Genomic DNA, 27,116 nt, shown 5'->3' with positions numbered 1-27,116 from the left:
TGCCCATTTGCGACTACTGAAGAAACGAAGGTGAAGTTAGTAGAAATCGGTTTCGCCTTAATTATTACTGACCGTCCGTCGGTGAATTAGATTACACGTTACCTGTCAGATAGGACGCCTAGATCGTGAGCTTAGACTAATTAATCAATTCATTGCTTTGAGATCCCGGCCTTAGCACAAGATCGTACACTACTATTTAGGGCACAGTAGTCATCCCTGAAATGTCGAACAGTATGATGAGGCCCTCATTAGTTGCTTTTGTTGGTGTCGCTTTGTTCACAAACCAGACAAATCCAGCACCGACGGAATTGCTTGTCTAAAGCATAAAGTTTTGAGGACTATGAAAGACAAAAGCATCTTTCCTCAGACATGTTTTTGCAGTACTTTCTCAGTACTTTTGGTCCAGAAACTTCCAGAAACTTTCTGGACCCATGTACAAAAACTCATTCCAGCACTCCTAAATGACTACTCTATTTCGAGTGTGTAGTATGCACAGAGTGATGCTAAAGGATTACCTGATGTTGTAGCTGAGTGTAAGGGGACAATCATTCTACCATCTCCTTCTATAGTGTATTCTTGAACACTGAAACTTGCGGAAAATATGTCTGTGAGATATCTTTTGCCAGGAAATTATTCAAGCCATCGATACAAAGTTATATCAGCGAGAACATCCATACCTTTGGGTCTTGATTACAATGCGACTTCATAAAACTGATCCAAACAAGTGTGTCGATATTGGGAGCACAGCGCATACGGTCAGGGTCCGTATGATTTCCTTCCTTCATTATCCGCGGCAGGCGTCAGCGGTTTACCAATGGCCTAAGTTACGTGCGCCAGTAGCTTTGAAGTTCTTCCGGATCGACCACCGAATGGTCCCGTTAGAAATGATCGAGAGTTGCTCGCTTCAGTAATCAAATCTTTTCTACTTGTCACTTGTCGTGCACATTTCTCTTTGCGCTGTCCCCCTTAGGCTTTTGTGGCCTACTGAAGGGTGGAACATTTGTCATCAGATACACTTTTATAGTGCTGTCTAAGTCCGATGATAATCTCCCTACCCTTCTTGAGCAGACGTTGATAAACTAACCTATGTAAATCTATCTGAGGCAATACTTCGTGATTCTTTTCATCGTCTACGCTCTGAGATACAGAAACGCCCCTAAAGCGTCCTCTGAAGATCGTCGGTATGCCAGAGAAAGCTTGAACAGATAACTCCATCCATCTGTATCTGGAGTTTGGAGTGAACTCTGATGGTGCTAACGACTTGGTTTAGTAAACTAGTCACTGTTGTCTGAGAGTCACCTCCTAAATTACATAGTATATAGCTGCAACCATTTTGTACCCTTTGACGGACCAGTTAAAACACCCAACTGATCGTGAGAAACGAAAACCTAATACTTTGTCTTGCGTTGGATTTACTGCCAACCTCTGATACGCTCGACTGATGAACAGCTGTTTTTACTAGTTGTGGGTCAGGCACTTGGTGGTTAGTGAGCAAGATTTAGAGAAACGTTTTAGTGAATTTCCTAACCGTTCCGGAAGATATCGTTTTCAGCTTTCCAGCTTATAATACTACCAGCTAAATTACTGATGCCATAAAAATGAACCTCGTGACAACTTTATTTGGCACAGGTTAATGCGGTGTGCTTAGTTATCATCTGTTTTCTTTATATTTACACCCGTAAGTTTGTCAGTTGATGACTCATCTAGCGGTGAACTGCATGCATCCTCAGTCCTTATCCTCGGTGGTGGTAGATCCTTGTTACTTAGTCAACAGAAGTCACACAATCAATAAACAATCTATCGAACTACGGAGGAAGTGTAACTCTGGATGAATCTTTTTATAAATAAACCCAAATGACAGCTGACCAGGTGATAGTTTATCTGTCCGCCGGGCTTAGCGACTGATTTGCAACCGCCAAGTGATGTCATCTTCTCGAATGGTGACGAAAGGTTTCCAAGCCAGTTGACATACTGACTACTACCACCCGAACTACCATTATTTCAAAGTATTGTCAAAGAAAGTCGAGGACACGTGGAACTGGAGTAGCAAGTTTTACCGAGGGTCTTTCAAGGTCGGAAAACACTTGGCCGCTACGCAAATCTTTTTCGATTGGTCGGTCGTATGAAGGTTTCGAACACTCCGTTCAAAGAGTTTTTGATTTTTAGACAAGCAGTCTGGGTGATCGTCACATTAGCACAACAACAAACGGAAGCATATCCTAATCAGAGTGAGCACACAATCACACCTACACACATACGCACACCCACGCACGCTGATCCAGTCTGACTGCCAACTGATCACAGAGATGCACCAATCATAAGACACGCTGCATTTGACTCGTATTCAGTTGATTGTAGAAATCCTTGAGAAAGGTTACGGCAACCTAAACGTCGGATTACAGCAAACTACGCTGTGTTTTGACTTTGTAATGAAAAAACGCATTACGGTTAGCTGTTTGTGACAAACACCACAATGCCCGTTATAATGCATTCAAGCGTGCCATCGATCACGAGGTGATGTTCATAGTTGGAGTACATTAGAATAACGAACTAACCGATGTCTTTGCTGAATTTAACCTTCCGTCACCATAAACTACCCCATGGAATAGGTGATAATGAACGAAGGTCTCGTACATCAGGATAAGAAATGGGAGTAACTTCACCCCGAATGACGGTCTAACGATATTTGAATCGTTGGATCCGACTCATTCCCTTGTTGGGAACCCCAAGATGACACACTGGAAGCGAATTAGACATTTGTTTTGTTTTTGAAAGTTGACCACGTAAAACATAATTTCGCGCAGGTTAACCGCATGCTACCATCACATTCAAAATAGAAAAGAATAGTTCCCGAATCACAACTTCATAAAGGCCATTTGGGGCGCGGGACTTTGGATTTATCTGTGATAATCTGGAAGCTGAAAGGCCAGTTCAGAATACCGTCAGCTTAAAAAAGTGTATTTCTCGGAAACAGTCCAATTTGAGTTCAAGTAGAACATAAGGCTGACGGAAACTCGGGGACTGCGACTACCTGATGAGCCTCAAGAAGGGCGAAACCGGTCTTGGGCTGTCGAAGAGTTCTCAGCAACCTTGTCAGTAGTTTCCTTCATGAAAGTATAGCTATCTTCGACCCATTTGAGCTGGGAAACCTAGCGGGCTTTTTGTTTCAGAAGCGGAATACACTGTCGGATCGTGGCATACTTGGTCTCCAGCACCTTGAACTCCACTTATACGCGTAGCGGAAGAGTTATAAACTTGAACTAATGACAACAAACGGAGCTATAGAGTAACCTAAAGATCAGGGAACCCACTCGTCTATGCATACCGAAAGCCGGTCTAAATGAAACAGAAAAACAAACACATCCTCATCATTCCGTAAGTATAACGACGTAAGTTTCAGGCGAAATATCTTTACTACCAAAATATTGGGATGACCATATTCATTTCAAATGCTCCCTTGAAGTAATAAGTCCGGAAGTTTTTGATTTGAGGCTCACAGTGAATACAAGCTCTTCAATATACATACAGTAGGTACTTTTGAAATCCACACTAGTTCAGATTTATCCAGGTCAACAGTCTGTTGTGGGGTTGTTGTGTTGCGCGGTTGCCGAGCTATTGGGGTTACGCCTGCACTGAGCCTGCCAGACTACGCGATAGGGAGAAGACAGAACTGCGGGCACGGCTGTATTGCCAGGACAAGACGTACAGAGCGTCTGCGTAAATATATGGGATGACTAATTGGCCAAATATGCTCGTTCCGTTGTTCGCTCCGTACAGCCAATGGTGGTGTTCCGGTCGTGAACATTCTCAGGCCCACTACGCTGGTCGTGTGTTGCTAAGCTGTTTGGTGAGAGCCGCCAACTCACCTACTTTCCGGACGTGTCGAACCGATGGTGACCTTGGGGATGAGTCACTCTCTGCACATGTACTTTTTCTTCTGTCTGCGCGCGCCCTGACAGTGAATAGTTGAACTTCTTCCCCCTTCCTTCGGTATTTCATTCAGGAGTCTCCCACTCAGACATGGTGACCTGTGGTGAGCACGGAGTGAGACGACCCAGTAACTAGAGCGCAGATTCACTGACCGGAAAGACCGTGGTTCAAACCTGACCTCTACCTCTCGACTTTCCCTGTCTAGGCTTGGGCAACCTGGCAGCATTCCAGCCCTCGTGCTTCCTTCTGGTGATATGGCGGTTAGGCGCCAAAAGTAAGCTACAGCTGAACAGTGCTAATTCCCAACCCTTAATACACCAGGATAGCTCATTGAACGATGTTCGACTTTTTCCAGATAGAAATTATCGATTTTTAAGTTATTTCCGTTGATGAGCGCCAGTGGTTGACTCTTAAAAACATCCGTTTAAGGACAACTAAACAAAACTTTATCCCGCGGTCTCACCTGGTTGCTTTACTTTCAAACTATCAATAAGAGCACACAATCACACCTACACACATACGCACACCCACGCACGCTGATCCAGTCTGACTGCCAACTGATCACAGAGATGCACCAATCATAAGACACGCTGCATTTGACTCGTATTCAGTTGATTGTAGAAATCCTTGAGGAAGGGCACCCACGGCCCTAAACGTCGGATTACAACAAACTACGCTGTGTTTTGACTTTATAATGAAAAAACGCATTACGATGAAGAGTGCTCTAGCTGTTTGTGACAAACACCACAATGCCCGTTATAATGTATTCAAGCGTGCCATCGATCACGAGGTGATGTTCATAGTTGGAGTACATTAGAATAACGAACTAACCGATGTCTTTGCTGAATTTAACCTTCCGTCACCATAAACTACCCCATGGAATAGGTGATAATGAACGAAGGTCTCGTACATCAGGATAAGAAATGGGAGTAACTTCACCCCGAATGACGGTCTAACGATATTTGAATCGTTGGATCCGACTCATTCCCTTGTTGGGAACCCCAAGATGACACACTGGAAGCGAATTAGACATTTGTTTTGTTTTTGAAAGTTGACCACATAAAACAGAATTTCGCGCAGGTTAACCGCATGCTACCATCACATTCAAAATAGAAAAGAATAGTTCCCGAATCACAACTTCATAAAGGCCATTTGGGGCGCGGGACTTTAGATTTATCTGTGATAATCTGGAAGCTGAAAGGCCAGTTCAGACTACCGTCGGCTCAAAAAAGTGTATTTCTCGGAAACAGTCCAATTTGAGTTCAAGTAGAACATAAGGCTGACGGAAACTCGGGGACTGCGACTACCTGATGAGCCTCAAGAAGGGCGAAACCGGTCTTGGGCTGTCGAAGAGTTCTCAGCAACCTTGTCAGTAGTTTCCTTCATGAAAGTATAGCTATCTTCGACCCATTTGAGCTGGGAAACCTAGCGGGCTTTTTGTTTCAGAAGCGGAATACACTGTCGGATCGTGGCATACTTGGTCTCCAGCACCTTGAACTCCACTTATACCTGTAGCGGAAGAGTTGTAAACTTGAACTAATGACAACAAACGGAGCTATAGAGTAACCTAGAGATCAGGGAACCCACCAGTTTATGCATACCGAAAGCCGGTTTAAATGAAACAGAAAAACAAATACATCCTCATCATTCCGTAAGTATAACTACGTAGCTTTCAGGCGAAATATCTTTACTACCAAAATATCGGGATGATCACATTCATTTCAAATGCTCCCTTGAAGTAATAAGTCCGGAAGTTTTTTATTTGAGGCACATAATGAATACAAGCTCTTCAATCCACACATACAGTAGGTACTTTTGAAATCCACACTAGTTCAGATTTATCCAGGTCAACAGTCTGTTGTGGGGTTGTTGTGTTGCGCGGTGGCCGAGCTATTGGGGTTACGCCTGCACTGAGCCTGCCAGACTACGCGATAGGGAGAAGACAGAACTGCGGGCACGGCTGTATTGCCAGGACAAGACGTACAGAGCGTCTGCGTAAATATATGGGATGACTAATTGGCCAAATATGCTCGTTCCGTTGTTCGCTCCGTACAGCCAATGGTGGTGTTCCGGTCGTGAACATTCTCAGGCCCACTACGCTGGTCGTGTGTTGCTAAGCTGTTTGGTGAGAGCCGCCAACTCACCTACTTTCCGGACGTGTCGAACCGATGGTGACCTTGGGGATGAGTCACTCTCTGCACATGTTACTTTTCTTCTGTCTGGGCGCGCCCTGACAGGCGTAAACACGGTTTGTGATGGAACTTCGATCCATAGGGTAAGTTTGCTCTCGTGGAACTCACAAGACGTCCTGGAACACCCAAGGTACCTGCCCGGTGGTAATCAGACGGTGACGATGGGTTGTAGGTGAACAACGCGAGTCCAGTGCATCTTCCTTAGGAATGAACTTACTAGAATGATTGCGCTAGGGCTTGGAAACGATTATCCGAAAGAGATTCATGCGAGTTTCTATTCCACAAATCCCTCAACCATCAAATTTTAAAGTTAGAAGAAACATTTTTGAGAGATAGGTCGATTTTATCGTCGAACCCCTGTGGTGAATGTCCCCAAGCCTGAACGGTTTGGATAGAGAATCACCCCAAAATTTCTTCGTCATCCTCATGATCGAGGCTGCTAAACATTGAATGCAAAAGCAAGGCAAATTACACATTGTGTAATCTATTTTTGGTAATTCTTCCATGTCCACTTGTGTACGGACCACATTCTTTCCGTAAACGGATGTGCGACGGTTAGGGAACAAATCTCCCACTGCTGTTGACCTGGTTTATGGAACCGATCTTCACTCCAGCTGTCTTCCAATACACATATCATTAGCTCGCCATCATCTAAGAGATGTAATTTCCACGCGAACGTGTAATATGGGAGGCGGGGGATTAGCCGAACACATCTGGCGCCATTCAGATATCCATCTAATTGAACTGTCTCTCCTCCGCCTCAGGTGACTGTCTGGGCGAATTTTCCTCAGCTTCAAAAAGGGGCTCGCATGTGGAAATATTTCGATTGTTCGAACCGCTCACCAATGAAAATAAGAAGTACATATCGCAGACCGTTGGCAATTCTTTTTCATTCTGCTCGGCCACGAGACAAAAGACCTGCGAGCCATACTGTTTGCGTGTTAGCAACAAAGTTGAATCAGATCATGTGACTCGAACCAGGGAAGTCAGATATCATGCTTCTATAGTTTATGCGACTAAAAAGGTGGTCGGTGAATTCTGGTGAGAAAGGTCTTGCAGAATGAACGTGGTTTAGGGTCTTTTGAATCTGTTTGGTGACCTGTTTACATCAGACTCTTGGCAAACGATTACTCGGCCTTCACATTCCGATAAGCGTCGGTCAGCTCTACAACTGCAGTAGAATTGTTAGACTTCATTGGTCGTGGGCAAGTTTGGGGAACTATGCTTCTGCTTCAGCTCCAATCAAGCGTATTGGTGAATCTCGTCCCAAGTTGTGTTTGTTTTTTATTCGTGGTTAGATGGTCATCTGTAGCTGGTAAGAACTGATGGGCTGGTTTCTTCTGAGCTCATTTAGGGGGTTAGATTTAGGGGATTCCGATTAAACGACCCAGATATCTATTGGTTAACAAAGTTCCCCTCAAATCTCTGGGATACGAATCTGTTTTGCCACAGTGAGAGGCTGGAGCTTGTTCACAGAGTGGGGAGACTTGGGAAGTTCCGATTAGAATTTCGTTTTACAAGTGAAGCCTATCTAGCCTGAAGAGCCGGGAAGCGCTATGCAGTTGCTTCATCGTCAGCAGTGGGCATCTTATGAAATTCCAAAGTGCTTCAAACCCGCGATCTCCAAGCTGGCAGTTTGAACTCTCAACCGTTAGAGTGGCGCAATATCATGTTTAAGTAAAAATCCACTGCAATGATGATCAGTCGCCCGTGGTCAAACGGTTAGCCGGGAGGTCGCGGGTTCGAAACACCTTGGAGTTTAATGAGAAGCTCATTCTTGACGATTCTCAATAAGGATGCAACAGCCATACAGGGCTTTTCGTTTTTTAGCCTAGAGTAGTCTCAATGATAGGACGAAACGCTGATCTGCAGAAAAAAGCTGAACAAGTACATCTGAAAAAAATTCAGTCGCACATTCAGCTGACACATGTAGGTTAGTGTTAGTGGAATCGAGAATACTATGCTAACCATTAAAGTTATCAATAGTAGCAGCCATTGAAATAAACTTATGGAGCGAGTCTCGTTGAATAATGCTCTAAATCTGTCTCGTTACCAGCAGCTATCGGGCTGAGTTAGTCACTTATTGCAATACTATCGGTAGAGTTTCGTTCAGATAAAATCTTCCCCCTGTGCACATGGTAACATAATGCACTTGAAAAAACTTGGCGGGTAGACCTAGATTAAATTTCTTGGTCGAAATGCTATCACACAAAAAGTCAATCGCACAAAACCAAATTTGTGCAATGGTTATAAGTCTTCGTAAAAGGGTCCTTCTCAGTTCTCACCAGAATTTTATCGCAGTTATCACAAGGCAACTTTAGGGTGAGCACTCACCAATAGGAACTAGCGTCAAAAAGCTTTTATCTAGGAAACAGTAACGGCTCGATCAGCAACTTGGGTGGAACAACAGCAAGCTAGAAATAACCAGTTCATAACTTAGAAGAGTATCCTAACAGGATGTCATGGAACGGTCAAAAGATCGGTTCACACCTGAAGGAGAGTGTAAGCTCGTTACTCGAAAGGTTGCGAAAAATACTTTGACAATCTTATAAGTAGTGTGTTACGTCTGGAACGTAATGTATTCCGGTATCTCGAATATCGTACCAGATGAAACATGACACGGCCTGGCGCAGCACATTCAGCTGAAGCAGACCATCATAAATGGGAGATCCAGCTGCATTTTGTTGAGCTGAGTTGCCTGTGAAAACCAAATTCGTACAAAAATTTGTCAAAGCGTGAGCTCAGTTGTTAAAAGATGTGATCACCTACTGAGGATCTACAGGATCTAGAATCAACTGGCAAGGAACACGCGGTTCGAATCAAAGGTAATCTCAGCACCAGCTATTCACAACACAAGTTAATGGGCTCAGTTAGCTTGTTAGCTTGCTTAGGCTAACAAGCATACTCGGAGACTAGTTTTGTTGGCACGGTCAAGTAGGAAAGCTCAAATTTCCCATTACCCTCCCACCAACACATGGCTACAGAACAATGCACGGAAGATGCCACTGGTGTCGCGTGTTTGTAAAATAATTCCCAAGTTTGAGAAGCAACTGAACCATCTGCTCGAAGGGCATAAACAAATTACTTAATTACGCATCGATAAACCGTAAACCCAGTTGATGTCTTTGATTAATGATACACATAGATGTATGTGTTTGTCCTTCAGCGAGTCCAAAAATCGATACATCTGTCTTGCAAAGCGTGTTCCTGCATCCAACAAAGTACGCTACTAGTTTAGATTGACTTGACCGTCATTCTGACTTGACTCACGACAGAAAGCTTTGAGGTATTGTGACAAGATAATTTCACGTTGGACATTGCCTATCCGTATGAAGGCTTAAAAAGCAACCTAATGAAGATGTATGGTACCTTGGTGTAGTAATTGGGAGAAATCAAGCTTCTGAGCTGAGTTTTACCGCCCAAAGTTTCAGTCAAGCTGGGCGGCTTTGCTCAGGAATGAACTAACAGGAATTACGTTGAAGTGGGCAAGCTTGCATCAGAATTTTCATAGTCAGCGTACGGCACGATTGAATGTTTGGATGTGTGCATCGTATTAAGACTAACGGAACTCCATTCGCATGTTCTGACTCTTTGCTGTTGATCACTTTTGTCCACACTACTGACAATTTTTGGCCGTCAATTTGGTTGAGATATGCGGGTCAGAGTTTTGGCATTCTGTGTACCATAGAGGATCGTTATAGTGTAATTTTGGTTTGACTATAATAAATCAATATGTGTATTTCCCACTTTTTGAAGGCTATGAAATGTTTCTAACAGTAGTGCGCTTGAGACGAAAATGCGTGATAATCCGTAGGTATTTCGCGCCTCGTTTACCAACGTCCATCAGTTAGTCCCACTCGTTAACCTGTCAAGAAAGTGAGTGGTTCCAAAAACCGTATACTGTGAAGGAGACTGTCTCCTGGAGAACTTATCAAGCTGCGGGAAAAAGCCAATGGTCAAACCGAGAATCAGCTGCACATGATGACAAACGGAGTCGTGGTCTTTAAGACATCTCTCACTTGGCCGAACTCCCCATGACCACCTGCCATGCCGTGATAAGGTCATAGATCAATCTTCTTGGGATCAGGTCACACGTTCCATCCTTACTCCATCTTTCAGAATCAACCAGACCATCCCAAATTACAATACATTGTCTCACCTGAGAAGATCTCTGACAGCAGTGATCACTGCTTCATCCTTGAAGGTGTCTGTCCTTCAATATATAGAAGGTAAGTCCGGCACACTGGGCTGAGGAATGGGTCTTTGTTCAGATCGTCCATCTGCTTTCAACCGGTTGTTCGAAAACTTTTGCTCCCTTTATATCTATAACAGCGCGTCAAAATATCATTTGTTCCAAGCGTGTGTGATGGAGGATCTCGCTTGATACAGCAGAAGTTGATCCCCTATATATATCTTGTTTAACTATGTTCCTACTAACCGACACTTTAAGGACTTCGTTCGTCTCACTTTCTCATATCCCACTCAGTATCATGATGCTGTTGGCTTGGGTGTAATCTCAGCTGAGATCACAAAGCCACCTGTTCCGGCAAAGGGAGTTTTTGTCAAGGCATTTTATGGTGAATCTAGAAGGACCGAAAGATCACTTCTCTTCGGCCCCAGTGTCATCATCATCATTGTCTGCTGTAATAACCGCGAACTTGTCGTACAGTGGTTGTAACTGCCACAGTTTCGTCCACCAACGATTTGGGGAGGTGGGGTAGGTAGCCGCACATTGGAGGCCGGTGTCGACACCGACCTTTACTACGGATATCAATATTCTAACCAGTTTTCGACAGTAACAGGCTTTTTGGCTAGTAATTTCTTTCCAGGATGGAAGAACTGTTGATCCTGCTTGTCTGTGAGTACTTACCGGAACGAAATAGATCGTCGCAGCGTCCAATCAGCGGCAAGTGATACTGCGCACGTGAAGAACCACTACGATTGGAGGTTAATGTGTATTTTCGCTCATATTGAATGGATTTTAAGTAGTATGAGGACTCTTGACGGAACAAGCTACTCGTGAGTTTGCTGAAAACTCTTCTGTAGTCATCGACCTGTTTCTTCCTTCTTGGGACATATCAAATAGGTGCAAAATAAACTAGTTTTAACGGTTAACTGAGCTGGCTCTCAAATGCTCTCCAGCTGCGTACAATTCCTTCTTCAAGCAGAGCATGATATTGCCGAAAATTTGAGGACTCGACAAACATGGAAGCAGGTCATAAAGCACCGAAGAGTTCTCAGCAACTTTATGAGGCACCGTACTGCGATATCTTGTAAGTGATACCAACTGGTTTCGTTTGTTCTTTAGGCATCACCTTCACTTGAAGAGTATCACGAAAGAGAGGTTCAGCTGGGATTAAGCCGAGTCTCCAATTAACTCCAAGTTACTTTGCAGACTTCGCCGTTGTATGCAGTCGTTCGTATAAACCAGACATTACACCCTTTTCAGAAGCACAAAGGCTACCACAACGATGGGATTTTCCCGGATGCACACCCCCGAAGAAAACCTGGTCGCAGGACGGAAAATGCAATAAATGACCAGAAGTGCACCAAGAGAACCACAGTATTTCGGTAAAGACTTGGGATTAGCCCACACCAGGAGGCGTACCAATCAAAAGCGATACGCTGAAAACATGGTGATGTTAGAAGGGATCCTTCATAAACACTGATCTAAGTTTTTCTTCAAATGAACTTTATGTCATCCACACCTTGAGTCAGTCAGATAATACATTTAGGACATGTGTTCGTGAGTGGACAGGCGAGCACATCCTATAAGAGGAAGATGTTTGGTTTGTACTATCATGCGTATCAGTTTCTTGTATTGCAAGATGTCTCCAACTGGTCCTTTTCGATTATACCCCAGAGGTATTGCAGTCTGCATTGTAAGGCTTTGTTGCATCCGTTTACCCATGTTCTGGTATCTGAAGCGCGGAAAAGGGCGCAGAAAGTGCACTTTCTTAAACAGATGCTACTAGGATGTGCTCGTCTGTTGGTGCTCGTTAAAAACCTGTCTTGGATTTTTGGATGACCTCATTGTCTCCCTCAAACAGTCCTGGAGTAGTCGAGTGGTGAAAGTAGGTTTCACTCTAACTCATTTGCACAATTGTTTGATCTTCACGAAAGATTCACCTGAATCTCGGCTGAATCACTTGCTCGTATTAAACAAAACAGTGTATTCGTGGAGTTTCGTACGATATGTGTTCAAGCAGAACATAATGTTCACGGAACCTTGGGGAGTACGCCTACCTGATTAAGCCCAGGAGGGGCGAAACCATTCGTGGGCTATCGAAGAGTTTTAAACAACCTTTTAAGTAATGTGTTGCGTCTACATAATATGCTCCATCATTTTCCAGTGATTCGAGTGCTTCAACGTTCATTGTTAAATCACGGTGAATCTGGAGTTCTCTCCCTCGGACATGGAAAGCATTCAACCATTTATCAGTTGGTTGATTTTGGTATACCTGAAAGTTGAGCATTGCTGACATACGACTTGTAACCGCGAATCCGTTCACTGAACATCATCTATAAGGTAGCTTGCAGTCATGCCTCACAGTGAAGAACTTTTTTCCCCGAATGTGAGTGGGTTTACCAGCATTTCGCAATCCAAAACCTGCCATACATCATAAATCGCGATTAGTGCCTGTTCATACAAAACAGTTTAAAACGGGATGGTCAGTGTGTTCCATAATTATAACTACGAATTTGACGGTCCTTTACTGAAAGACAGGAAAGAGGTTAGTTTTATTGATAGTTTGTCCTACGCGGAGTCGAATGTACCCCATTTTCACTTAGCGTTAATAGCCCACCACGAATTTGAGATCATCCACCCCCTCATGACGGATAAGACAGAATGGTAAAAACAACCTGCCTTCTGGTCAACAATCAAATGTACAACCCGGACTGTCGGTGTGGACATTCAAACAAACTAAGCAGCCGATTTATCCGCAGCAAACAAAGGTTCTACCCTCAAAGGGCGTGCGTGGTACCTAGGGGTCGGAAACCGCTCCGCCATGACAGTGGCCATTCATGGATTGCACAGCAGGAGGAAAATCTGTCTATAAACTGTCGGCCGATCAGATTTTTTTAACCCTCTGTGTTTACGGACATGACACACAACGGAAACAAAGTCATTTAAGCAAAGCTCGGTACGAAACGTCTAAAAGTACCTTAATGTGGCCTCCATCAATTACATTGAAAACACAACGTTGTTTTTGTTCGGAAAGTGAACCAAACCAGACCATCGAGACAGGGCGTTTAGACAAACACAGACTATCCAACTATGTATGGTAGTAAAATCAGCCGATAAGTTCGAGGTCTTTTTTTTAAAAAAATTGATACTGTTGCCCGGGAGGCACAGTTAAATCTGATAAGCATCACCCAGCATTTGATTCTACTGGTCCGTTCTAATCCCAAATCGCTCTGCGTGAAATTCTATCATCAATTCTACAGTTGCACCGAGTGTACTTATATCATATTTGGGGTTTATATGTATCAGGTTTCTGATCAAGTCTATAATCTCGGGAGACAGAAATAGGGTTTGCATTTCGGTATGGATTGACGGAAGGATGTTCCTTAGAGTAGGAAAACAAAATTGACAAACTAAACCAATAATAAAGCAAGGGAAAAGAGACAACCTCTGTTGAAAACAAGCATATTGTACTGCCGTCGCGCAGTACGATGTTGGACAACCACACACCTAAACAGTCGCAGGATAACTCGGATAATTTCATAAGATATTTCACCGAATGTACAGGGAAAACATTCTGCATTCTGTCTCTCTATGGCTGACTGTTTTTGGTCGGTTCCTTCAGAGTTCACTGCCAGCCTCATAGGATTGTTCCTCACCTTTCTAGAAGTGGAAATCAGAAGAAAGTTATCATCACATCAGTAGTTTTTATTGATTGGTTTCTCAGAAGCAGTCAATTATTTGTGAGGGTCGTTAAAACTTGGAAGGACACGTAGTTTCATGGAGCTAGGGCATGAAGTGACCCCGATATGAGATTCCACATACAGACAAAAGCAGTTGGACCTCTGGGACTATCTTTTTGACCGTTACAGAGTTGTCTGACCACACTCAGGAAGTAAAAATCGGACGCATATCATTAAGACACGATTGGGAGTGCCTGGTCGTCATCAAACAGATTCCCAGATGTGATGCACTACTGATAAGGTTGCTGAAAATTCGTCGAACAGACTAAGACCGGTTTTTTTCTTCTTGGGGCTCATCAAGCAAGCGCAGTCCCCGAGGTTCCGTCAACCTTATGTTCTACTTGAAACCAACTTACACCAACTTAGCAAATATGCACTCATTTGCAAACTAATTTGGTTTTTCGAGAGACTCACCTGGAACACATCTGAATCTGCCCTTTGTGATGTGTCCAGGCAACTGATTTCTAGATGATTTTACGAGTTACATGCTAACTAGATCGATCAGTAAATTTCTCATCTGTGCACTGATTTACACTCCGCTCCCCGAAAAATACATCCAGGTTGAAATGGTTTGGAAGCAACTCGATATTCGTAGGGACCATTTAAAGTATATACCTTATTTGCCAGTGAACGCCGGAACCTGAATGAAGTTATTTACAGGAAAGTTCGTGGCAATTACGCTTTGTTTGTTCTATCGTCTCTGACATATTCCCCTAAACAACTACGTTCGGAAATGACAGGTTCTTGCTTGATATAAGACTGTCAACTTCAGTCAAGCCTGGCTGAACTTTTCTTCAGCTGGTAGACTTCACACCGAGCATTCCTAAACTCTTAAGCTGAACCAAAAGGCGGGACTTTTGTCATGTTGCTTTCTGGATTCATACATTAAGAGGTCTCACAATATTGTGCTTCCAGGCCTTAGCTGCTATAGCATATTGTCTTGTTCTCAACTAAATGCGTATGCAGACATGCCAGTATGAGAAATTCTAGTCAATTAGGAGACAGCCTTTAGTGTACTTTCCGGATGAATCATACTGGGTCGCGTATCGGATAGTCCGTCGTTCAGCATCCACCACAGGTAGCCCAAAGCTAAACCAGACTGATGTAAGTTTGCGGCTATCCGCACAGTAATAGCCACTTTTATGTTTGTTTAAAGTGATTATATTTTGTCATCTTCGCTTGGTATCTTTCCGTCAAAGGTCATGATTTCTTCAGTACATCCAACATCTGAGTGATTTCATTTTTTTCAGTTGAGTTCAACGAACAGGACTCAGGTTCTCACCGACTGACGAAAATCTGGTGGTTGTCTCACGAAAGCGCAGCCGGCTCTTCGTTGGGTTCTTCGAGTTTCCTAACAATTAGCACACAGTTCAACGAGAACTCCATGAATGATGAGCGTCATCCCACCATAAAGGGGTTCAAAGGACACCAGATGAAATCGTGATCCCAGTAAGTACCTAGCAAGAGTCGGCAAACGAAAGGTAGGATGGTCACTGACGGCCATGAAGATAAGCAGCATTATGGGTCCATCTTGGAGTTTGAAGTCTTAGGGTAGCAAAGTTGGATAAACGCCTGACTGGATGAGTTGAGCAAATGAGATCGATTTAGTATATATTCGTCTTTCTGAGGGTTCCAATCTCTACAACAACCCCGCAGTCATGCAGCTTGCAATTGACTGGACCAAGGCCACAGGTATGCCCTCGAACAAAACCCGTGTTACATGTTTTTACAAGCTTCTCCGTGATCACATCCCGCTAATTCTGCAACCATGTTTTAGTAACAGCAGGAGTGTAAAGCTGATCCACCATTCTCAGCCAGAAAATCACCGTAAAATACAGCAGAGGCATGCTTCTCCCTAAATTTTTGACTCTGTATACAACGTATAATTGGGTACAAAAAGCCTGAATCCGTGGAACGGAACTGCTATAAAAAACAAAGACAAAAACATCCTACTTTTCAGAGGGGCCTGAAATGTTAGGGGTGCGGTACCGATACCGGGAGTGACACTGATCTTACAGTTTTTGGCTATTCCCAGATCGAATGACTGAGCACGGCTTACTCTTTCCCAGATCGAAATTCATCTATCCAAATCTTTCCCACGATAAACGCATTGTTCGGCTTCCTTCAGTTAACCTCTCGCAGAAAAATTACAAAAGCATTATGTTCTAGATAACGAGGTACTTTCCTTTGGAAACAGAATGTGACCGCGGAGACAAAGGTTGTGAACTCTCCTGCAGCTTGAGGCAAAATCAAGGACTATTAAATTTTGATGACAATAATGTTTGAACCAGCTGTTTACTGTTTATTAATTCAGATATTCCACCAGAAATAACTGCGTATTCTGTTCAGCCATCTTTATAGAACTAACCTGCAGTTAAATCCCATCTGTTCAGTTGGCGTGCACTTTCGTTAAAACATGCTCCGTTTTCCGAGTGGTTCGGTTGAAATGAATTTGCACAATATCGTCCCTTACTGCAACGATGAGGTTAATCTGTGCACCATCTGTCACTTACGAACAAACTGAACAGTAACATTTACAAAATAAGTTGCAGTAAAATTCGTCTTGCGACGAACAGTATTCAAACAGGAACCGAGACATTTCGTCATAAACTGAACTAAACTGTATATGGCGATTTCAGAACTCAATTCCCCCCTGAGATTCTTGTAAATAAGGAGCAGTATAGGGATTTTATTCAAAGGGAGTGGTCCTGCTTTAAAGGGGCTATTTCATAATGGGAAGCAAACAAGAAAAAATTGATGTTTGGGGAGGAACTCAGTTTTGATTTATGTGGTGCGCTTTTCACTTCGGACACCTTGCTGTCAACTCTGTACTTTGGACAAAAGAGGTAAGACCCACTCACAAAACACAGCAACCAAGTTGCTCATCTACCTCCAAAGTTTCTCCAACAACATATAAGTAGCCCAGAGGAAGAATGAAGTTTACCTGATAAGTGAAACTTTTATCTGAGAAGTTGGCATCCGAGGAGCAGTCGATCAACACATGTCTTCAGGCTGACATAATCTCCAGTGTGGATTGATAGCTTCAATCAGTCGGCCACTTGCGTTTTGGCCAAACTGCGAGTTAGTTTATATGGTTTTCTTATAGGATACGTAGGACTATCACCACAAGGACTAATTTTTCCAAGATGTGAGGTCTCGCATCGGTCGTAGTGTTCGATAAGCTCAAATGGAGTCGAAGGCTGCTGGCGGTGTAATTCCGTTTACCGTTTAATGTAGTCTTTCAGCTCCGGTAGTATTCCACAGTAAAGAAACGGGAACGCTTAGATTGCGTATTTTACAGTAGAATGAGATGTGAAGTTCTTTTTGAGAGAACATGTAACAGCCGAATACAAGGCATCTTAGTAAGGATCCAAAGGTGATACCATGGCACCAGCCACTGGTGTCAAGCAATGCTGACAGCAGACTGCCTTCTAAGACAATAGACTCTCTTGTAGAGCGGGAAAAACTGCGTTTAATATGAATGTTGCGGATTTGAATACCCAGAGAGAGGCTTGAGGCGCACAAAGGTGGAAGGTTCCACCACTAATGGAATGAGTGTAAATTGCTTCTCGACTTTTCACCATAGACTGGCTTTATGTCGTAACAAAGCTTCAAATCGTGTCACTACCCGCAAATTAGATCCCAAGAATAATCAACACTCACGCCTCTGTTGATATATAGAAGACTGATATTGAGCTGGTGGGATGTTCTTGTCAAATTTTGATAAAACTTTGGTGGAGTTCTCTTATACCTTGCTGTTGAATACAATCCAATGAAGCCGAGCGCGCCAGACCCAAGCGATTTGACCACCAAGCTGACACGCATGTGGGCACAGAAGCATTACACAAATTGAGAGGGAAACCAACAGATCGATTTATGAGCGAACTCATGGCGTGTATGTTGTGAAACTGTGCTGACAGTTACAAACGGTGGGCGTAGTTTCATTTCGAAAGTGATGTGTGGTTCTTCTCAGCGAATGCCCATCCACACTTCAAACTCTGCAGGTTAGAAGTTATACATTTGAAACTGTCAAGTGTACATTTGGCCACCATTTCTCTTTTGCTGTTGTATATAATGACGTTGTTGTATAACGCCCCCAAATTCAGGAAAATTCCTTTTTTTGTTAGTTTGTACAAAGAATTCCTTCTGTGTAGCATACGTCTCCACCTGTCATACCACTATTAACGGCTTTTCTAGAAGAATACCCAATCGCCATTATTCCAACTGATAATAATTTATTCAGGAAGTGTACGAAAAGACCTGGGTGATGTAGCAGAGATGCGGTTTGACGGTGAATATTTCAGACGCTTCTCTACTGTTTAGGCCCATCAGAAGAGTGACGCAGAAGAGGGGACACGAATAAAACCAGTACTGTCATAGAAGCAGTGTCAAGATGCAGCTACAAGTGAGAACTATGTTTAAATTACCGAAGAAGGGGATAAGGTTTCAACGGTACTTAAATTATGGAAGCCTTAGACCTTTACAAAAGTGCATTACAATGCAAGTTCACACAAGTGCTTCACGATCAGGTACCTGAGTTGAGCCATATTAGATGTAATATTAGTATAAAGCTGAGGTTTTCTGTTGGTCCAGATATTATTGAATGATAGTGCCCCGAAACGTACGGCTGTTTTCAGTGTGATGGTGCATCATTTTCACTGTTTCAGACTGTCTTCTGAAGAGGACGTATGCTAAATACTGAGAAGGTAAACTAGAAAGCACCGAATAACCAAGCTATTTGGCGAGAGTGAAAAATGTGTGCTCTGTTGTGCCGTGCACAACGATCTAGATAAGAGCGCATGCTGAAAGCGTTCCGCGCTTTTTACTTGTTTGTTCTCCGTCCAACAAAGTAAGTGGCCACAGAGAGCTCCGGTTGTTCTCTTATCATTCGTTTTCAATCGGTGGGAATATACCGCTTTTGTCCGAGAGATGTAATTGTCAAAGCTTGATTTCTTTGCTACTTGATACCAACTGGTTCCTGCCTTCGATGTACAGAATGAAGATTAAGGCTCATAGTATGAGCACCCGAAGGACAAAGCGGTGTTCCGAACAGTGCGGTTTTGGTCGCTCCCTAGGGAAGTACTCTTCCAGGATTACATATTGAAGGTGACAGCTACACACAAGCGAATACATGTGTACACTCTGGGCACAGTTAACCGTTATGTATTCTTACGAATGGGGAAATGCTTCATCGTCCGTCAGCATTTAGCTACATGCTAGATGATCGAACAAGGGCAATTTTTCACTGGTCCCCTGAAAAAGAAGAGGCATCTGCGTTAAGTGAGCTTTGGCAAGGGAGGATTTGGGATGTTCAAGATAAAAACCTCACGACTAACTTCAGGTTGCCATTTCCAATTAACCGATAATATCAGATGAAAAACACTGTCTGAGTGGAACACAATTTTTTCACATCACTCGGGGGGTAGAAATTCACAGCCATTGATGGGGTGGAGGGGGAGTGCAACATCACTTCAGAAAAAGTATTCAAACTGTAGGAGAAAGTTTATGCGAAAACAGATCGCCTCTGGAACATATCACAATAGAAGAATAAGAGAAGTTCAACCAAGTTAAGAGAAAACTTTAAGAAAATCCTCATCCTTCCTCAACTGTTTAGTCTGTAGTTCGATTTCCGGTTCGGCCCTTCCATAAAACGGAGGAATACCACGATCAGCATAGCCGAATTTGCGAAGCATGTCGCTGTCTAGATGAACTCGCTGAATGAATGTCCTTGGGAGTTTTGAGGAGTTGGATGCCCAGGAAGACAGCGCTTCGGTGTGAATAGGATGGACTACTTGTGTGCTGCTGGGCTCCATACTGAATTGAAAGAAATCACAACAGATAGCAGGAGATAAATTAGTTTGCGCACCGAAGCTATCAACTCCAAAGTCTCGTTCGAATTGAAAAGATCAGAAATGCAACCTAAAGACAAGGTAATTCGGTTTCCTTAAAAGCGGAAAGCTGCACTGAAACCCCAGTGAGTCAGCATCTAGTGAGGTTCCCGCGGTTGGGTCCTTGTTGACCCAATGTTGTCAAAGCTATGGTATCTGGTTGAATGTTGTGATATAGAAAGTCCAGATGAGAAGGACCGACTATTCCTCTAATTTGCCACAATACAGGGCATCGACAAACTATCAGGGGGTAGGATGTGTGGATAGTAGAACGGAGGAATGAAGTGCCGAGCAGCAGTGTAGAACAAACTGTCACGTGACGACCACAAAACGGATATTAAGAACAGCGCGGCAACCGGATCGGTGCCAGACTTGTAAAGGGGGAAGGTCGACCGTTCTTTCAAATCTAAAAATCCACAGCTTAACAGACACCAGTTGATATGAGCTGAGTAACTTGAGAAGCCATGTAGAATACCGATTTAGGCCGACATTATCCTTGTTTGTATGCTTGGGGAAAAAACAAGAACAAATACCGTTGAAGGCGGGTATCAAGCACAGTAATTTCTATCAATAGTGGATAATTCCGCCGTCATATATCTTCGCTCCTCTGTGGCGTCTGGTCACACAAGGCGTCTTACTTTGCTCCCCGTATACTGATATCCACCGATGAAGCGGCACTTTTTGAGTAGGTTACTTAATTACAGCAATTTCACTACCTTGATACAACCTGTAGAAGCTGTGGAAATTAGTTATAAAGACGATGTCGTAAAGTAAATTTTGCACTATTCTTTCAGGAGTGACTCATCTAAATTTATTTGCCGATCAAAACAAGCTGGCTGTTGCAATTTTTTCCGAACAAACTTGACTTATCAGGTAGTCAGTGAGTTAAATAGGCCTAATTTTCGAAAACCCTCGGTATTTTTTCTCCTAAAGAAGCCGGCCTTCCAGGCTAGCCACTTCAAGCTGAACTTCAACGTTAGAACTTCACAGAGGAGATCAATCTTGAGATATCATTTTTGACCCCTAGAGAGCCAACAAGGTATCAGCCAACTTTTCCTGAAGTAATCATCAATGATGCTGAACGTTTCTTATCACATTAGCAAAAGTAATTTCACAGGACAACTTCTTACTTCAACCTTTTATTTCGCTTGGTGATTTTTTTGTTTTTCAATATATTGCCACCCTCCCTGATCAATGTAAGCACACTCATCAAGGTCACCGAATAGAAAACATCAAATCCTTCTAGCTTGTGGGCGATTCAGAATTCTTTTCTCGCTAATACTTGCGAAGCAAGCGTCTTGATCAGTGTAGAGGTAGAATCCAGTCGACGAATAAGGGTGGGAAATTTCCCATGTGAAGTGTGCGGTGAAGTACGTTGATCCAAAAGGAGTCATTTGCACATTAGATGCAGGTTCTGGGTTACCCCAGCCGTATCCGCATTGTGGGTGGCATGCTCGACAAATGACTTAGTCGCACCAGTCGGTGTGATACCACGTTCAATTACAGTACCCTCAGAGATGTCAATTGTAACCAAACAACGGAGTAAGTTTCTTCGAGAGCAAATTCATCCTACATTGATTCTTGAAAGCGAAATTCTCACAACAGATAGCAGGAGATAAATTAGTTTGCGCACCGAAGCTATCAACTCCAAAGTCTCGTTCGAATTGAAAAGATCAGAAATGCAACCTAAAGACAAGGTAATTCGGTTTCCTTAAAAGCGGAAAGCTGCACTGAAACCCCAGTGAGTCAGCATCTAGTGAGGTTCCCGCGGTTGGGTCCTTGTTGACCCAATGTTGTCAAAGCTATGGTATCTGGTTGAATGTTGTGATATAGAAAGTCCAGATGAGAAGGACCGACTATTCCTCTAATTTGCCACAATACAGGGCATCGACAAACTATCAGGGGGTAGGATGTGTGGATAGTAGAACGGAGGAATGAAGTGCCGAGCAGCAGTGTAGAACAAACTGTCACGTGACGACCACAAAACGGATATTAAGAGCAGCGCGGCAACCGGATCGGTGCCAGACTTGTAAAGGGGGAAGGTCGACCGTTCTTTCAAATCTAAAAATCCACAGCTTAACAGACACCAGTTGATATGAGCTGAGTAACTTGAGAAGCCATGTAGAATACCGATTTAGGCCGACATTATCCTTGTTTGTATGCTTGGGGAAAAAACAAGAACAAATACCGTTGAAGGCGGGTATCAAGCACAGTAATTTCTATCAATAGTGGATAATTCCGCCGTCATATATCTTCGCTCCTCTGTGGCGTCTGGTCACACAAGGCGTCTTACTTTGCTCCCCGTATACTGATATCCACCGATGAAGCGGCACTTTTTGAGTAGGTTACTTAATTACAGCAATTTCACTACCTTGATACAACCTGTAGAAGCTGTGGAAATTAGTTATAAAGACGATGTCGTAAAGTAAATTTTGCACTATTCTTTCAGGAGTGACTCATCTAAATTTATTTGCCGATCAAAACAAGCTGGCTGTTGCAATTTTTTCCGAACAAACTTGACTTATCAGGTAGTCAGTGAGTTAAATAGGCCTAATTTTCGAAAACCCTCGGTATTTTTTCTCCTAAAGAAGCCGGCCTTCCAGGCTAGCCACTTCAAGCTGAACTTCAACGTTAGAACTTCACAGAGGAGATCAATCTTGAGATATCATTTTTGACCCCTAGAGAGCCAACAAGGTATCAGCCAACTTTTCCTGAAGTAATCATCAATGATGCTGAACGTTTCTTATCACATTAGCAAAAGTAATTTCACAGGACAACTTCTTACTTCAACCTTTTATTTCGCTTGGTGATTTTTTTGTTTTTCAATATATTGCCACCCTCCCTGATCAATGTAAGCACACTCATCAAGGTCACCGAATAGAAAACATCAAATCCTTCTAGCTTGTGGGCGATTCAGAATTCTTTTCTCGCTAATACTTGCGAAGCAAGCGTCTTGATCAGTGTAGAGGTAGAATCCAGTCGACGAATAAGGGTGGGAAATTTCCCATGTGAAGTGTGCGGTGAAGTACGTTGATCCAAAAGGAGTCATTTGCACATTAGATGCAGGTTCTGGGTTACACCAGCCGTATCCGGATTGTGGGTGGCATGCTCGACAAATGACTTAGTCGCACCAGTCGGTGTGATACCACGTTCAATTACAGTACCCTCAGAGATGTCAATTGTAACCAAACAACGGAGTAAGTTTCTTCGAGAGCAAATTCATCCTACATTGATTCTTGAAAGCGAAATTCCGTTGCACGCACTTCGGTGAGGTAATCGATTGCAAAGTCTCTACACATGAAATACAAGGTTTTGGAGTTTTAAATTGAAAAAAAAGCTTGATGAAATGTGGTGTAATACCTTTAATCCCTACTTTTAGATTAGCATCGCTGACTTTTACCGAGGATTTAAACACCAAATAAGCGACAATAAGTCAAGTGTTTTTTTTAGATCAGCCATCAATGTTTTTTCCAGTCAGCCCCATTTCAGTGACCTGTGCTAGAATGCGTGTGAGAGTTGTACTTACGTCCACCGACCTAGCGCGTGGGTTGCACTGGCATGTACTACGACTTGAGTCTCGCTGTTTGTTTGAACTCTAAGGTCATCCTTTCAGGGCAAGTGATACGGAACAGGCGGAAACCGACATCCAATGAATTCGCGTGCGTGAATGAAAGCCAGATTGCAGTCGATTAGGTGATGTGAAATTTTATGGGAGCTTGATGGTCGCGGTTAATCTAATTTCGACTTTAATCAAATTTAATTTGAACATGGACATCACTCTCCTATCCGACTCGTCCACCGTCCTACCATCGGTTGTTTCGCTAACGCCCACACAAACAAAACTCGAACCGACCAGTAAGACGTCACCATTCCTGACTGAACAGCATTCACTCCACTGTGCGTTCCGTTTTATTACGAAACTCAAGCCGTGGTACCCATCATGTACTGTATGATGATAGTCAAGCCCATTAAAGATGTTTGAACCTCTTTCCGCTCCGATCATCTGACATCCAAACATAATCACGCATGGTGAGTCACTAGCTTCAAGGCTTCAAGCTCACCGGAGAAAGTCATTGATGAGCTTGTTCATTGTGACACTATTTACCCCTTGTTAGTTGGACCCTTCTTCGCGCGATTAGTTGTGCCTATTTTGAGACAGCGAAATTTAGAAAGTCATGGTGTGTCCCTGATCGACTAAAGCAATCGGGCAATTGAGTTGAGAGTACCAGTCCAGACCTTCAAGCCTCATTTAAGCATCCCGGGGGTCCCAGCGATGCTGGGAAATTGTCACACAGGACTTTTCAGCCAGAGGCACGATTGCTTCAGTGAACTATGAAATTTCGGTGAGCTGCAAAAACGTGAACGCAGATTAGGATGGTTTTTGGTTTGAACACATACGCAACAAAATGCAGCATTGTGGCGTACGAAGTTTTCCTCCAACTGTAAAGGTTTAGTACCTGAGAGCATTGTGCGGATAATGGACACCCTTTGAGACAAAGAAAGCTTCTTTGAAACTTCTCCCATGACCTAAACGCATTCATTTAAAAATCACTTTGGTTGAGCGGGAGCATCACGTAAACGACAGATTCAAGTGGATTCAGTGGAGTTTCTTGTTAAAACGCATTTAGTGTGCACTTCGTGAATGTATTCGTGTACTGTGGCATTTCCTATATGCTTCAGGAATTGAGTTGATAATATCGGCCGCATATTTTACGTTCTCAATCAACAATTAACCCACAAGCGGTTGCTCGGTGCTGCGTGAACCGGAATTCACAAGAAGTCTGTGACGCTATGGTGGTGGTGTTTGGTCAAATAAATTTCACTTGCATTTCGAGAAATACACTCATTTGCAATTCGATTTGGTTTTCACGAGAGACTCAACTGAATCTCTCGTTTATGATATTGTACAACTGAATGTACTGAACACAGACCGCCTCATGATTCAGTTGGCACGATATTTGAGAAATCGCAGTATATTTTCATCTATTTTTCACAAACCTTGTGAGTAGTTTCCTTTATGAAAACATTTTCTTGCAATTCACTTTGGCGCCAACAGCAGACTCAACCGAATCACTCGTGTGTGACATTTATGAACCGAACGTGCTGCACAGGTAAAATGCGAAGCTTTGGGATTACGCGTGGTTATTAGCTGCAGGAAGAGCCAAACCGCCGATGAGTCGTCCAAGTGTACTCAGCTAATCTGCGCATAGTATGTTATATAAAGCGAAGTTATTTGTTCCAAACAGCACCGTGAATATCAACTTCTCACAAAAACAAAATTCCAGATGACTTTATGGCAGCACTCTTGCGTTCGATTAGGTATGTCAGCAGTAAGACCTCGAAGAGCGAAACTAATTCCCGGATCTTTCATGTTACCGAACAGACGTTTCCTACGGAATATCAGGTTTAGCTTTGGGTTAATCTCGCTTCGTGATGAAGCTTTGCGACATTCTAGTAAGATATTTCAATGAAACCCTTAGGATTACTCAGAATAAATTTCGTTGTTTGCACTGACATGAGATGCCTTCGAATCGTCAGACAGATACAGCTTCCAGTACACAAGCGGCAGTACCACATCTCCCACATGGGTCGCTGTATCATTCTCACCTTTGGCTCCCCCAAGTGGTCTCAAATCCTCACATCTGGCAACCACTTAATCTGACGCAAGTAAGCGGCTTTCACATGTATCCTAAAGATCAGAAAGCCCATGATCTACATTCTAGTGTAAGATGGCTCGTCAACTGCGTGCCAACTTTGATTGCATATCACAAGGACAATATTTAAACTTATCAACGACGACTGACACAAGCCACAAGAGAGGACACGTCAGTAATTCACATGCAAATACCATAAAATGTTACGTGAAAGGCGGTAACTTACGTGTTGACCAGCGTCTCATTTATCATTGCAGTTTCGTGGTGAAGCACAATAGGATCCCAAGGAACGTCGAGGAAGCCTGCAACGTCATACAATTTCTTATTGGTACAGGTCGAATGACAAGCTATTTAGCGAAGTCTTTGAAAAAAACGTCAAATAAATGCCTAGATGGAGATGGATCTTGGAGAAGCCAAGTGTTTGTACCCATGAACATCTTGCTACGCAAATAACGAATGCAGCAGTCAATTCCACATTGTCATTTACGAGAGAGCGCAAGTGGATTTCATCTGCAGCTGGATAGGTGAAAAGCAGTTTTCGGATGACCAATTTATCCAGCTTCAGAGAGGCCAAATTTTCGTCCAAGGTCACAATATGTCGGTTTTGTGCGTGTGAATTCCTGTGTGTGATAAACCGTTCCTCTAAGGCTTAAAACAAAAATTGCCAGAAGACGGCCGGTCACACTTAAACGACTGCGCTCAGCATGGACCACGTAGGTCTAGAGGATCTCTCCTGCGCAAGTTATCATTAGGGTATTAAGACTCCCACAGCTAAAATCAAATGAAGCTTTAATATAAATTAGAAAACGTTAAACAATAGGCGGATTTTCCCACATTTTCAGAGTAAACGAGAGATCATTTTCGCGGATTGTGACGGAGTGAATTAAATACACCGTGCTAAATACAAGAAACTAGTAAGTATCGTTGCAGAGGGGTTTGGTAAACAAGCGGTGGATTTATTGCTGGGCAACGTTTCGCTATTGACACAAAAGCTTCGTCAGGCCAAGTGAGTAAGCAAGTAGGTTGATTGGGTTTTAAGGCAGTCAGGGAACCAATCCGTGAGATTCCTTATGACTAGTGACCTGATCTGTGCTGGGTGTTCAGTTTGATGTTCCTGTTTGTTGAGTAGTGAGGATGACTAAGATTTACGATAGATTGGTCAGGGGGGAGGTGGTTCATCTTTATGATGAACCCGGATTTTTCGTCCTTGCTTTCTCAGTCATGGAAATGCACACCAGAATCGGTGAGCATTCCATCGTTGAGCGTTCCATTAACAGACCACCGAGAAACGCAGAGGAATACCAGGCGTTAGTCGAAGATTCAGCAATGGCAGGGCATGCTCTAGACACTGGGCATAGGATAGACTTAGAAAACGTGGACACCCTGAGGCGAGGTTTAAGATTCCCACCACAGCGACTGGTGGCCGAAGCGGTGGAAATTGCCAAGCATCTCAATGTGAATAGAATAGAGGGGGTAGAACTTGCAAACGTGTGGAGAGCGGTCTTAGATCAGCCGAGATGACA

The 27,116-nt window shown here is 43.3% G+C and overlaps 1 protein-coding gene across 1 annotated transcript in view; it reads right to left on the bottom strand.

Moving 5' to 3' along the window:
• Positions 1-19,443: 19,443 nt before the first annotated feature.
• T265_13923 (hypothetical protein) overlaps positions 19,444-27,116 on the bottom strand; it is a gene marked incomplete at both ends in the record, with an annotated part of 70,012 nt that continues 62,339 nt past the window's right edge. Inside the window, 2 exons of the mRNA XM_009171191.1 lie at positions 19,444-19,865; positions 25,820-25,895. Coding sequence (XP_009169455.1) covers positions 19,619-19,865; positions 25,820-25,895 — 323 coding nt within the window. The remainder of the gene's footprint in view (positions 19,866-25,819; positions 25,896-27,116) is intronic.

Source organism: Opisthorchis viverrini (genome assembly GCF_000715545.1).
Source record: "Opisthorchis viverrini unplaced genomic scaffold opera_v5_121, whole genome shotgun sequence".
In the NCBI taxonomy this organism is placed as follows: domain Eukaryota; kingdom Metazoa; phylum Platyhelminthes; class Trematoda; order Opisthorchiida; family Opisthorchiidae; genus Opisthorchis; species Opisthorchis viverrini.
Note: the sequence above shows the minus strand (reverse complement) of the source record. Positions and strands in the feature narration are given on the sequence as shown.